Genomic DNA, 13,565 nt, shown 5'->3' on the forward strand with positions numbered 1-13,565 from the left:
TAGCACTTACTAAAGTCAAGACTTCATTTATTTAAAATTCATAAAAAGTACATGATTATTTATTTCAGAACATGGCAATAAGCAACCATACGTGGTGCTGATGTGATTCCAAAGCAAATTAAAGCCTCGGACATTAAATATACTACAAATTAATTGCTCTCCAAAGGCTTGCATAATTAAGGAGTTGATGATGATTATGACTAATGAAGGAGGAACATCTTGAGCCAATAAGCAGAGTACTTCATGTATCTTTTGAGATTGTCCTTGAAATCCACATAAGTGATTCCAAATCGAACTGTGTAGCCGGCATCCCACTCGAAGTCGTCAAAAAATGACCATGCATAATATCCCTTCACGTTCACCCCATCCCTGTATATATAATACCCAAATTCAATTTACTTAATATTGCGTTCGGTGTATAATACAAGGTCTAGTTTATAATTTTGATTTATGTATATGTATGGATCACTTACTTGATAGCTTGAAGGAGATTTCTGAGATGGTTATCATGATATCTAATCCTCATACTGTCCTTGATTGCTTCTTGAACCGGTTTTGACGCATTATTTAATTCAGCCACTCCTATACATAATTACCCCAAAATTACTTAAAAATTAAGGATATCACAAACTATAATAATATTGTGCCTGTGACCATGAAAGTGTTTGATGATGATATATATACCATTTTCAGTGATGTAAATGGGCGGGTTCTGGTATTTGTCCTTGACATATATCATAAGTTGATGGATTCCCTTGGGAGCAATATAGAGCCAGCTCAGAGCAGTCTACACAATTGTAACAATCAGGCTTATGGCACAAATTGTCTGATTGGAAATTAATCAAGGATGTGTTTATGTACTCCTCCGGTCCTAATTATAAGACCCAATTGACTTATTTGAAGAGATTAAGGAAGTAAGTTAAGTTGGTTATTTATAATAAATAAGTGTTGTTATTCCTAAAATATCCTTGCTAATTAAGTATATTGGCTAAAACTATCATTATTAGAAGGATTATCTTGGAAAAAAATGCATAAATATAAGAGAGAAAATGGATTTGGTCTTATAATTAGAACCAAATAAAAAGTCAAATTGGGTCTTATAATAAGGACCAGAGGAGTATTTAATAAGAAGAAGAAGAAAAGAACATACCGGGGTACCAACATAGAGACCATTTCTCGTGGCTGAGATTGTAAGGAAATAAAAGTGAGGTGGTTTTATATGTTAGTACATTAAATTGAGAAAGGAAGATATATAGAAATGTAATTTTTTTAGGAAAAATTAATCTGCCAGTACCTATATTTTTACCTGATTTTTAATCACATCTCTATACTTTTTTTTCGAGGTTTTTATAAATTACGTTGTTTTAATTAAGTCCCCGTAGCTAATTTTTGTTTCTTTAATTTTTATCATGTCCTCCTTAGAGTTTCATATGATTTTTAATCAGATCTTAATAGTTTCTTGTTTTCCCCCTTTTTGTCAGTCACCTGAAACTGTGAGACGCTGATTAAAAACTATGTGAAATTATAAGAACTAGATTGGAAAAAAAAAAAAAGCTACAAAAATCTGATTAAAATCAAGTAAAATTATAAGAACATGATAAAAAGAATAAAACTTCGGAAACTTGATAAAAAATCAAATAAAATTATAATGACATGCAGAATTATCTTCCCTTTTTTTAGAAAAAAAATATATGATATATACTTGAGTTCCGGGGATATGTTAACTTGATCAATTACTTACTGGAGAGAGTGACGCGCATATCAGAAGTATAACTCCTATTAACAGTGGAAGTAGAGAGGGAATTTTCAGCATAATTGGTGGTATAATAATTAACCCCAAGAAAATCATAAGATCCTTTCAGCATTTCTGATTCTGCTTTTGTGAATTTTGGAAGTCTATCTCCCACATATGACCTCATGCTCTCTGGATATTCTCCATATGTAATTGGGTGAGCATACCTGCACATCCACTTATTTTTAGCTTAGCGTCCAGATTTTTTTTCTTTCTCTTAATTGACTATTTAATTTGACTATATGATACTATCCAGCGTATATTTCACTAGGAAAAAAATTTAATTTTTAAAGGCAAATTTATTTTTGAACAATTCAAATTTAATGGAGACATGTTGAGAGGCAAATTCTTGGCCTCGTGTCTTTATCACTTACCATCCAAAGTAAAAATCAAGAGCTCGATTTGCGGCAGCATGATGGACCATAGCTTCAGACTTTGGCTCAAACCAATTTGTCACTAAAGTGATTCCTATTTTTCCCTTTTGAGTAGCCTATAATAATTATAATAAATAATTATTGAGTATATTGTTCACTTGGAAAAAAAAATCTTTAAAGTCAAATTGCATATTTTGTTCAATAAAAAACTGATGAAGTAGGATTAACATGCTTTGGGGGAATATAATAATTGGAAAATAAAGAGAACCTGATATTTGGTTTTGTAGATATTAACAGCAGCAGCATGAGAAAGGAGTAGGTGGTGAGCTACCAAGTAAGGCTCGGTGGAGGAGTCACCGGCAGTGCATTTTCCGACGTAGTTAGAACACCTGCCCGGTGCGAAGGTGCCGCCATTATATCCATTCACACTGAATGAGAAGGGTTCATTTAGAGTAACCCAAATTTTAACTCTATCTCCAAATGACTTGAAACAGAAGTTTGCATACTCTTGAAAATCATTCCTAAAATCATCAATCAATCAATTAATTAGAAATCAGAAGAGATATAATGATAATGAGATTATGACATATGAATTAACCACAAATAACTCAAAATTTAGGAAAATTATTGCAAAAGAAGTTTTGAAAATACACATAAAGAGGTTTGATGGATAATGGTGTGTTATCACTTACACAACTTTAGGACTACGAAATCCACCGTACTCATCTTCAAGAGCTTGAGGAAGATCCCAATGAAAGAGGGTGATAAATGGTGTTAAACCTATATACATGTCCACAATTATTCAGCCAATAGATATGAAAAAGGCTTAATCATTAATTTGCGTTATTTATTTCAAAAGTTCATGTTAATACAGAAATTAATTAATATAATGGTGATTTGGAGGTGACTAGTCGATTAAGTAAAAATAGGGAGGGACTGACCATTAGCAAGGAGCTCATTTATAACGTTGTTGTAGAATTTGACTCCCAACTCATTCACTTTTCCCCTGCCCTCTGCACAAAGTCAATTGATAACTATCTTTAAATCACTTCATGCCCTAATCGTTTAATGTGAGAAAATGCTTACCAGGAAAAATTCTAGACCATGAGATGGAGAATCTAAAAGAGTCCAGCCCAATTTTTTTCATCAGCTGTATGTCACTCTGCAATATTTGGGGGCGAAAAAGGCATTTATTCACAAATACAACCACACAATACAAAAGCAAAAGACTTGTAATTTTAATCTAGTGACATAAAAAACTTCCGATAAATGGAAGGTTGTGATTCGATCTCACATCTAATCCTAAACTGTTATTACTTAATTACCCCTTTAATTTATTTATATATACACACACTTGTGTGTGTTTGTGTGTGTGTGTGTGTGTAAGGGTGGTGAATATTGACAAAATAGATGAAGTTGATGATGAGCAGCACCTTGTAGCGATGATAGAAATCATCGGCCACTGCACCAGTGCTCTGATCTGATATCTTTCCTGCTCATTAGTTACACATATTAATTAAAAATCAAATTTTTTAAAAAATATTTTATACTAAAAACATTAGAAAAAGGGGAGAAAATAGAAAATGAAACATGCATGGTTAGAACAAACCTGGGTTTTGCTTAGTGAAGGTGTCCCAGATGCTTGGTCCTCTTCCATCAATATTTGCTGCTCCTTCTGACTGTTCTTATCAACAAACCAGGGGAAAAAAATATATCCATAAACTTTCACTCACACATCAATAATTAAAAATGAATATATATATAAATATATAAAAGTTGTTCTTGGGGCTTTGACCGGTTTAACACAGTTATTCCCAATTGGATCCCACAATGCATAAAAAATATAAGATATACAGACACACGCCGACCTGATAAGCAGCAGAGCCAGCACCAAAGACAAAGTCAGAAGGAAAGAGGGTTCTATTGAAGGGAACGGAGTAATGGCTGGGCTTTGCATCGCCACTGGCAACCGCCGTAAGAGCGGTGGCGGTGGCCACCAGAAGCACACACAGCCGGAAACCACGACCACCTTCAACTCTCATGGCTGCTTCTGGTTTAGTAGTTTATCAGTTGTGGTGAACTACTTGATGAAGCTCATCTATTTATAGAGGTTCTTGTTATTACCAACGAAACTACTTTCGGTAACTCTAATTAGCACCCCAAACTCATTATATCTGAATCATTTATATTTAATTTAGATGGTTTAAATTTATTTTTTTTATTTTAGTTTTGGACATCCCAAACTTATCACATTTGAACCATTTAGATCTAATTTGGATGGTCTAAATTTAATTTTCTTTTTATTTTTATTTTTTAAAATAATTATTTTAATGAGGATAAAATCTAAAATAAAGATAATCTCTTAATATCATTTTTTTAAAATAATTTTTTGTTTAAAAATAAAAAATACGAACAGTCCAAATCAAATTTAAATGATCTAGATATGATGAACTTGAGGTGCTTTTTCACTTTGATAAGCACCAAAACTCATTCTGATTACTAGATTACCAACCAGACAATTTTGTATATTTGGATGGACAGAACTTATCTCTTTATTATTATATATAATATATTTTTTAAACAACATTATCAATTATCATTTTCTTACTTCACTGTGTATCTTTAATTAATTTTTGTCTTCTTAGAAAAAAATTCAAATATTGTCTTATAATGAGAGGGCAAGTTATGATCTATAGTAAAATTGTTTTTTTGAAAAAAAAAAACGCGAAATGAAAGAAATAATTTCTCAAACATTACTTTATAATTTTGGTGCCAATTTTAAATATGATTTCAAATTTTAGAAGTAACAACCATATGTTTTGGCCAAGAAAAAGGAGAATGGTTGAGAAAAATTATAATATTCCGATCTTGTAGATATTATACCGCCTATCTTATGTATGTATAGTAATATTTCTACATCTAAGCTCCGACTTGTATTGTTGATAGTAACAAGAAATGAAGTATTATGGCAAGGAAAAGTTTGATTCAAAGGGAGAAGAAGAGGCAAAAATTGAAACAAAAATATCATTTGATTCGTCGATCCTCAAAAAAAAGAAATAAGCAAAATTTTGTCTTTAAGCGATAAATGGAAAATTCATAAAAAGTTACAATCATCACTGCATAATAGTACACCAACACGTCTTCATAGATGTTGCTTTTTGACCAGAAGACCGAAAGCTAATTATCGAGATTTTTGCCAGCTAGAACCAGAATGTGTAATATGATGTTAATTATGATACTTCTTTAAATTGACTGAAATGTGTGTGTGAGAAAGAAGATACAAGTAATTCCTGAATGATGATTATTATGTCTTTTTTATAATAATTATTATGTTTTGTTAATTTTTATTCCAAAATTATTAATGCATACTGAAATATTGTTAATACTTGTAAAAAAATTGTGAATGACCTAAAAGAGTGATCTTATATGTCAGTTAAACAAAAGTTGTTAATACCTATTAAAATGTAGTTAAACAAAAATTAAGTGCTTATATTTTGAACCTAAAAGAGTATAGATTTTTTTTTTCCCCGCATTGTATTAATGGCAAAACTTTGACAGCTCAATGATATCCACCCAATTTCACAAAAAAAAAAAAAAATCCTTCCACCTTGTCAATGCCCGACGAGGGGTCGTGGTACCAATGGATCCTTTTTTTCTTTTTGGGGCCTGAAAGGTACCGATGGGTATTTAGCTAGAGGTTTGGATTTATATATATATATATATATATATATATATTTGGTAAGTAGGTTTTTTTAAATTTTTTTCCAGTAAAAGGCTTTTTTTTCATTTCAATTTTAAAATGATCAGTTAGATTTCTCTCTCATTATAGCATTATGTAGTGTTAACTTCTAAAATTGGAATTTCATATTTTTAGCCTTTTTGGGTTATTATCCATTATAGCATTAAAAAGTTATGAGCCTGGACCAGCTGGTCTCTCTTTTATTTTAATTTACTTTACTGGGGACAACGGAATTCATGAACTGTCCAAATTGCCCATGCCCTGTGGCTAATATACGAGGACCGCCATCCCATCATGTCCCTGGCCAGTAGCCCTCTAATCTTTCACTTTCCAAAGTCTTTAATACGAGAAAAACCAACCACGAACAACTTGTCAGTCTTTAATATAAAATTTTATTTAATTTTTATTTTAATATTAAATATAAGATTTTAAATCATTTTATTTTTTATATTTATGTATTTTTTTTAAAGTAGTCTTTTTAATAATGATAATTCTAGTTAATTGACATGATTATTAAGGATATTTTAAAAAACACAATACGTATTTATTAGAAATAACTAACTTAATTTATTTCCTTCATCTACTCAAATTAGTCAATTAATTCTTATATTTAGGACTGGATGTAGTATTTTTTATCAATGGGTGTATGGCTAGTGCCTGAAGGTGTTTTATTTCATTAGTTGATAAATTTATAAAATATTAATATTTTTGGTAGAATAAATGTAAGCATTTAAAATTTTGTTTTGGTGAACAGTATATAATTAAAGCTAAGGTTTTTTTTTTTGGGCACTGAAAGGCTTTTTTTGGGGGGACCAAATTTGTACTGAAAAGCTAATAAAGTTTTAGGGGTAGAAAGAAATGAATTGATGATATTGATTTGTGGGATATTTGGATTAGCATTTTGAAAGTGTCCATGTAAATATGTTCCGTGAAAGTTAAGATTTGATTTACATGGCCCCCTTGATGAGATTTGAATGGTAGGTTATCAATTGCTACAGTAATACTGTCACGCAATATGTGTGGATGAGATTTTGAGTCCAGCTTGATATGATTTCTAGAATAATGAATTTTACTAGTATAAGAAAATGTAAGTTAAGGAAAACTTAAATTACACGAAATAAGTTAAGTTGTGCAAAGTTTTAAAAAATTATTTGTCAATTAATTTCTTAATGAGTGATTTATTTTCAAACTTTTCTTTAATTATCCTATTAATTTTTATATTTTCGACTATAATTTTTTTTCAAAGGGCTTATTATATTACGGGAGTATTAATTGAAAAAGGACTAGGGAAAATTTCGTTTAAGGACCGCAGTACAGAATTAATTTCAAAGAGCTCCTAAAACTTTCTGAAACTTCATTGCAGGATCAAAGGGGCAAAATGATATTAATTTCACAAAGAAAATGACCCTATTGCCCCTCATGTGAACAAGTATGGGAGAACCCATTTGCAAGTGAGGTTAGATAATTTACAACATGCATAGATATATTTACAATTAAAATTAGTCTATTTACATATCACCTTTTTCACTTGAAAAATGTGTCTAAGTGAACAAGTGTGGGATAGCCCATTTACAAGTGGGACTAGACAATTTGCAACATACATATATTTATTTACAACTGGAATTAGTCCATTTACATGTCACTTCCTTCATCTGAAAAAGGTCTCTGTGAGTGAACAAGTGTGGGAGCGTCCATTTTGCAAGTGGGATTAGTCAATTTGCAACATACATACATTTATTTACAATTAGAATTAGTCCATTTACATATCACCTCCTTCACCTGAAAAAGGTGTCTGTGAGTGAATAAGTGTGAGAGAGCCCATTTACAAATGAGACTAGTCAATTTGCAACATACATACCTTTATTTACAACTGAAATTAGTCCATTTACATATCACCCTGCAATAAGTATTATGAGGGGCAATAGCGTCATTTTCTTTGTAGAATTAATATCAGTTTGCCCCCTTGGTCCTGCAGTGATGTTTCAGAAAGTTTTAGGGGCTCTTTGAAATTAATTATGTAGTGCAGTACTTAAACGAAAATTTCCCAAAGGACTACGTGGTGCGCTGCAGACGATAACTCGCATGCGCTGGGGGATTCAATCATACGTGGATTAGACAGCAACAAAAGCGGGTTCATAATTCACATGCAATTTACGTCTACCTGCAGGTCACATTCCAGAAGCTTTGCCTAATTAAATAATGCTAATAAAATCCCCTAATATGTGAAATTATAATTTTGGATCCTTAATTTAAAAAATAACAAATAAAAATCCGGTCTTATATTGTAAATATAAAATCTTGGTTAAATGTCTGAAATGCTCATCGGCCAAGTGATAAATTAACTATGAAAAATAATAAGTTCACTTCAGCGAATAATAACTTCAATAGACCAAATCACAACTTGGTTGAGGGTATAGCAAATGATAAGTTGACTATGGGAAATGATAAGTTCACTTTAGCGAATGATAATTTCAGTAAACCAAATCACAATTTGACTGAGGGTATGCCAAATGACAAATTGACTATAGAAAATGATAAGTTTACTTTAGCAAATGACAACTTTAGTAAACCAAATCTTAACTTGGCTGAGGGGCATTTCATATATTTCACCAATAATTCATATTTGCAATATGAAACTGGGTTTTTATTTGCTATTTTTCAAATTGAGAGTCACAAATCACAATTTCACATATTAGAAAGTCTTTATTTGCTATTTTTCCTTTTATGAACATCAACTCAATTTAATAAAACTTTTTTATTTTAATAAATGAGTTAAAAATTACTTTGTATATAAAAATGAAGGGAGTATTGTTTGTTAATGGGTGAAACGTGTCATATTATTTAAAATTTCATTGATATTTGGCGTTAAAGAATCACATAGATAGATGAATAAAGATATAAATATTAAATTTGAAGGAAAAAATATTTTGTTTTAGACATAATATTAAATTTACAGGAAAATACAGCATTTATAAATTACTACTTTAAATTCAAAATAAAATTATTAAATCTCTTCTTTAACAAAAAGCATCGAATTTTTGAACGGCCTTATTTTTTTTTTAAGGGTATGATTTGGATTTGTGTGATCATTTAATTTATTTTTGTTATTTTCACACAAAATTAATTATAAATATTTCTCATCTCTTTTTTTTCCCCAATCACTCTATCATCTCTTTTTTACTCATTTTCTCTCTTACTTATCCAAGTTACATTTTATACTCCTCTAATCCTTAATGTAAGACCTATTTAATTAATTTGATTCTATTAAAGAAGTTAGATAAGTTAGTTAATTATAACAAATATGACATGTTTTTTCTAAAATACCATAATCATCTTTCTTAATATCCTTTTTCCCTCACTTACTTGATTGTGGTTGAGAGAATATCCATGACAGTAATTTAAAAAAATTGATAAATATGAGAAATATGTTTTATATTTATGACCAAAATTAATTTAACAATTAAGTCATATATTAAGGATTAGAAGAATATATATTTATTATCTTTAATCAACTTTTTGAGTTATGTAATTTAATTATTATTTGATACTCATATTTTGAATTGGAAGGATTCGAGAGTATAAATAATAAAAATTGATATTTTATTTAGTAAAAAATGCCTGAAAATTGTAATATCTCAAAGTTTTCCTGCCCAATCCAGAGACCAGAAGAGTAAAGACCGGAAACTTAATGATGAGAGCGGAGGGAATAGGGCCCTCAAATTGGAGACTGAAGAAAATGGGACCGCGAGTTATTATTGATGGGTCCCACACGAAATAAAGTATTGACGTGTGCCTTTTAAGGGTTTTTTAAATAACATAATTTAAAAATAATTTTATGATATACTATATCGATCCTTAATATAAGAATTTATTTGATTTTTATTTTGGTCCTAAATATAAGATTTCAATTTACTTTGTTTCTTCTATTTATATATTTTTCCTTGAAATAGTCCTTCTAACAATAGCAGTTCAAGCCAATATAACTATTTATTACAAATAACTAACTTAATTTATTTTTTTAATCTCTTCAAATTAGTCAACCAACTCTTATAATTAGGACCGGAGGTAGTAAAAAGTAACAGTATAAAAAAAAATTGTCTACATATGTGTGAAAGTATTTTTTAAAAATATTTTTCATCTCGCCCTAACACCCCTAAAGTTGTTATGGATGGGTGTGATGGAATAATTTATCAGGGATATTGCAGTTCTTCTTCTTTTTTTCAAATTATTTAAAAATCTCATGGACTAAAAAATTTGGATCATCATATATCGAGGATAATCTGATAAATTAATTGTAAGTTTTATGCTCTATTAAAATGCAACATGCTACTAAGAAATCTATAACATGTATTGATGCATTAATAATGTATTGATAATCTCAAAAGTCCCCTGCCAAAAAATTGGTTAAATTTCTAAAAATTTAGCCTATAACCCCATGAAGTTGTGAATTCATTTATGATCATCAATGCTTTTAGTGAATGGTATATAAGCATTTTTGTAAATATTTTTTTAAAGTTAGAGGGTAAGTATTAGCCCAGAATTTGGTAGACTTTGAAGACTTAAAGCCCGTTTAGTTCAATTTTATTGCATGCATGTAATGGCAATTAACATTACATTACTAAGAAGAGAATGTTTGGTTGCTTTTTAATTTGGTAATAGGATTTACCATGATAATGATAATTACCAAAAAATTGATAATCCTCATTCATACCTCCTCCATGTGAATACTCATTACCATCCAATGCATATTTGAAAAAGTCACATTTGCCCTCTATTTGTTTCAGTAGTCCCCTTCATTCTTTATCACCCACCCTCCGTTGCAGCTGACCGCCATGAATGTTGTTGCACCCAGCACCCACCATGACGCTAACCATTGTGGACACCTCTGCCACACCTAGCACCCGCTACCACTGATGACCTAACCACCATGAACACCGTCGTACTCGACACCTAGCACCACCACTGTCTCTACCCCATTTCTGCCCCTATGCTTTGCATTCGTCATGACCCCCGGTTTATTCTCCTCTTGCTATATCATCAGCCTCCAACATCCTTCCTTCAAAAATCTCATATCTCTGCCTTCCCATCCATCCAATGATGATCTTGTCTCTACATTCTTCGATCTGCGTGTTGTTTGGGTTTTCAAATCTAATTCTTTTTCTATTTCATATCCTTGCTTTCCATATTTGTTTTTTTATTTCCCTTATCTTCTTTGATTCAAATGTCTCTTACTTTATAAACAGTATCTTTCATTTGGGTTGATGACGATGTAAAAATTTTGATGATGATGATAGTGGCCTTAATCAATGATTTTATCATTGGCTTTAATGGTTTCAGTCCGTTATGATAATGAATTCAATAGCTAGTGAAATGAAGGTTGTGTGCATTTTATCAGCAGTCTTGTCGAGGAAGAAACATTCGGTAAGGGAAGGATTGTTTTTTGGTCAAGGGATAAAAGGGTCATTTCATAAATTTTATTTGTTTTATTGAAAATAATAAATATCATCTACCATGTTTTCTTTATAATATGCCAAACAGATCATCAGTAATCAAAATTGCATTGCAACCTACTGTATTGCACTGCAGTGTATTGTAAAAGCAAACTGCAATTAAACTAAGCGGGTCCTTAATTCACCTAACAAGTAACCATCATAAACATGTTGTCATTCTTACCCTAAAGCTTGTTATTGCATATCTTTTAATTGTCAATAAATTTTAAAGCAATTAAACCTCTTTCTTAAAATTTGATTGTAATTCTCCTAAAATAAAAAGTGGTGCATGCGAACCGTGCATATATGCCATGGGGACTTGCCAGGCTGCCTCTTACAGAGATGGGGACTTTTTTAAGGGGAAAAAAATAACATCCTCAAAAACTCAAACAAAGATCTTTTATTTTCAAGAAATCTCTTATTTTAAAGAAACAAAGATCTTTTATTTTCAAGAAATCTCTTATTTTAAAGATATCCTTCTGACACAAAGTCAGAGACCCGGAATTCAATATATATTGTCTTCTTTTTATTTTTTCAAAGATATTATGGGAACGAGGTCCTGCCGGTGCCCTACTTCGAGATTATTTTTTGGTCCACTTTATGGCATGTCTGGAAAACCCTAGAATCAAATTTTTTTAAAAAAGTTATTTTATCTTTATTAGATAATGTTTCACGCATAACAGTGTAAAATTACTTAAAATAAACTAATTCAAATTGGTGCTTGAATCAATTTATAATAAGTGTTTTTGCTTTTATGCTCATTTCGCATACTTATTTCACAACTAATCTAAACAGCTACATAGACATAAAGAAGACACCTTTGTAAAGCTTTGACTGTCATAATTCATTTATTAAATTAATAGGAATTTTTCCCAGACATGAATCGAAAAATTGATTGATAATAGATTGTTGGATTTTTCTCCACTGACGATTTGAACATTAATAACTTTTTTTTATAAGCTGGAAAAAAAAACTAACAACAACAAAAACCAGAAACTAAAAATCAATCTCCTGTATCTATTTGAGCAAAGTGCTATTTGAACATTAATAACTCTAAAAACTTTATATCAAATGTTATTTTATATGAAGTAACTTCACATCATTTTTTAAATTTCGAAAGGAACATTATGCCAATAAAAAAATTAAGTATCTTTTAGGGAAAATTTATGATTTAACCCCCCCAAAAAAAGCATAGATACTTTAGGAAAAAAAAGACATTTAAATTTAGCTAGACATATTGTCTTGAAATTTTAAGAGATTAAAAACTCACCAAATAATACTACCGGTTCTAATTATAAAACCTGATTTATAATTTACAAACAATGTCTTATAAATAAATTTGGAGGTAGTATATCTGTAAGTTAAATAAATTTTTTATAAATTAATTAAGGTCGAATAGCATATTTATTTTGTCATTTGTGCAAACAAATTTATAGACTTCTTGAGTTTCGAATTTCATTAGGGGGAAAGTAGAAGAAAATACACACAAGTTTAGAATCAACTTAATAAATTCACAAACAAGTGAAATGACGAGACTTGCATTTTTTTTTTTTGGGACGAACATAAATCTTGAGACTAAACATGGGCTACTTTAGATTCATGCTCAAGCTAGTGTTAACGCAGTTTCACTTTTTTCCTTTTAATCTTTGAATTTAGAGAGAGGTCACTTATGAGTAAAGGAATGTTTAGATAGAAACCAAATCATAGTTTTAAAAATATTTTTATAGTATACAGAATAAATATATGAAGGAGTTTACCTCATTTTGTAAAAAAAATACATTTTAAAAACACTTTTTGATGTTGCCAAACACCCTCTCAATACTATAAGTGAAATTAAACTCCTAACCTCTTACAGATAGCCTTTCATGCAACTAGATTACAAAACCATTGGTGCCAACTCAGTTGTACTAGTTCACAAAGCTTTATCCTCCATTGAATGCATCTCATAATTTTGGCTTAATTCTTGCAACGGGGAAGGTCATACGCCTTAATTCCCCAACCGCTTTGGCGATATGGCATAACAGCCCAATAGCAAACTTTATCTTTAAGGAATCATAAACAACCTTGGTTATTTGCCTAAGTTAAATAGGCTATAAAGACACATCGGCATGGGTTCTAGCAAAGGGAACTGAGACCGTTTAAGTATAAAGTCTCGGGTTTGAGGGTTTGAG

The 13,565-nt window shown here is 30.6% G+C and overlaps 1 protein-coding gene across 1 annotated transcript; it reads right to left on the reverse strand.

Annotated features, from left to right (window-relative positions):
* On the reverse strand, positions 1-4,237 carry LOC114733287 (vicianin hydrolase). Its single transcript, XM_028920763.1, has 13 exons — positions 4,035-4,237; positions 3,776-3,845; positions 3,600-3,658; positions 3,253-3,328; positions 3,108-3,179; positions 2,859-2,946; positions 2,435-2,687; positions 2,167-2,282; positions 1,742-1,959; positions 1,151-1,182; positions 685-787; positions 474-582; positions 1-369 (listed from the first exon to the last, which is right to left on the reverse strand). The coding sequence occupies exons 1-13, from the start codon at positions 4,206-4,208 to the stop codon at positions 201-203; spliced, it is 1,539 nt and encodes a 512-aa protein (XP_028776596.1). The 5' UTR covers positions 4,209-4,237; the 3' UTR covers positions 1-200.
* Positions 4,238-13,565: the final 9,328 nt, after the last annotated feature.

Source organism: Neltuma alba, unplaced genomic scaffold (genome assembly GCF_004799145.2).
Source record: "Neltuma alba isolate B1F8T4 unplaced genomic scaffold, ASM479914v2 tig00000410_pilon, whole genome shotgun sequence".
NCBI lineage: Eukaryota > Viridiplantae > Streptophyta > Magnoliopsida > Fabales > Fabaceae > Neltuma > Neltuma alba.